The following is a 1,669-nucleotide window of genomic DNA, read 5'->3' as shown; positions in this document are numbered from 1 at the left end:
GGTCGACTAACTTGGATGCCCTCGCGATCTCGATCTCGTCTCCTGTGTCTCAGCTCTTCAGCTCTGCCATCTGAGCCCAAGAAGGGCGTCTGCGATCTTGATCTCGTCTCCTGTGTCTCAGCTTTCTTCAGCTCAGCCTCTCTCGTGCGCACAAAGTAGCTTAGCCATGCCTGGTCGACTAACTTGCGTGCCCTCGCGATCTCGATCTCGTCTCCTGTGTCCTCAGCCTCCCTCAGCTCTGCCTTCCTGACTGTCAGGAGGGCGTCTGCGATCTTGATCTCGTCTCCTGTGACTTGAATCATATCGAGGTATGTCTTCCTGTACTTGAGATATGCCCCTGCAATCTTAATCTTGTCTCCTTTGATCTTCGCCTCGTCAAGCTCTGCTTGTGTCAGTCTGGAACGCGCCTTTGCGATCTCGATCTCGTCTCCTGTGTCCTCAATCTCCTTCAGCTCTGCCGTCCTCCTGAGCAACGACAAGCTTATGCTTGCCTGCCTGGCTAGCTCGACTGCCCTTTCGAACTTTATCTGGCCTCCTCTCAGCCAAACCTCCTCCAGCTCTGCCATCCTGAGGGCAAGAAGGGCCTCTGCGATCTCGATCTCGTCTCCTGTGACCTCAGCCTCCTCCAGCTCTGCCTCCCTGACCCTGATTCGTGCCTTGAGGATCTCGATCTCGTCTCCTGTGACCTCAGCCTCCTCCAGCTCTGCCTCCCTGACCCTGATTCGTGCCTTGAGGATCTCGATCTCGTCTCCTGTGACCTCAGCCTCCTCCAGCTCTGCCTCCCTGACCCTGATTCGTGCCTTGAGGATCTCGATCTCGTCTCCTGTGACCTCAGCCACCTCCAGCTCAGCCTCCCTGACCCTGATTCGTGCCTTGAGGATCTCGATCTCGTCTCCTGTGACCTCAGCCTCCTCCAGCTCTGCCTCCCTGACCCTGATTCGTGCCTTGAGGATCTCGATCTCGTCTCCTGTGACCTCAGCCTCCTCCAGCTCAGCCTCTCTCTTGCGCAACGACAAGCTTAGCCATGCCTTGTTGACTAACTTGCGTGCCTTCGCGATCTCGATCTCGTCTCCTGTGACCTCAGCCTCCTCCAGCTCTGCCTCCCTGACTCTCAGGAGGGCGTCTGCGATCTCGATCTCGTCTCCTGTGACCTCAGCCTCCTTCAGCTCAGCCTCTCTCTTGCGCAACGACAAGCTTTTGGCTGTCTGGTCGACTAACTTGGATGCCCTCGCGATCTCGATCTCGTTTCCTGCGACATCTGCCTGCCTTTTCTTCGTGTGTGACCGGTCATGACTCCATGCAAACCGACTTTGATTGTCTTGTTTCTCACGATCAGGCAACTGCGGACCTCTACCTGTCGTGCCGTTTGCTCTCCGCTCCGCACGTCCCTCGAAAGCCTTGCTTGCTTCATGCTTCATTGCACTGGCAAACCATAAAGAAGCAACCGTCAGCATGCAACAGACACTTCAATCTCTCTCCGCGAAATCCTCCCGATCCTCCGCTCACAAACTCACTATCTATGGCACCTCACTCCTGCTGCGTCACACTCCTCTACTCGCCGGCTTCACCTCCGATCACCCATCCATGTTTCACAATCGCCTACCTCGACAAGCGCAGCAGGCCAGAAGAGCTCCTCTGCTTGAGGCCGCCGACAAAAGAAACAAGCATG

The 1,669-nt window shown here is 56.1% G+C and overlaps 1 protein-coding gene across 1 annotated transcript in view; it reads right to left on the bottom strand.

The window, feature by feature from the left end:
- GUITHDRAFT_121019 (hypothetical protein) overlaps positions 1–1,418 on the bottom strand; it is a gene marked incomplete at both ends in the record, with an annotated part of 1,738 nt that extends 320 nt beyond the window's left edge. The window contains one exon of the mRNA XM_005819715.1: positions 8–1,418. Within this exon, the coding sequence (XP_005819772.1) occupies positions 8–1,418 (1,411 nt within the window). The remainder of the gene's footprint in view (positions 1–7) is intronic.
- Positions 1,419–1,669: the final 251 nt, after the last annotated feature.

The sequence above is a fragment of the Guillardia theta genome, assembly GCF_000315625.1.
Source record: "Guillardia theta CCMP2712 unplaced genomic scaffold GUITHscaffold_209, whole genome shotgun sequence".
Lineage (NCBI taxonomy): Eukaryota > Cryptophyceae > Pyrenomonadales > Geminigeraceae > Guillardia > Guillardia theta.
Note: the sequence above shows the minus strand (reverse complement) of the source record. Positions and strands in the feature narration are given on the sequence as shown.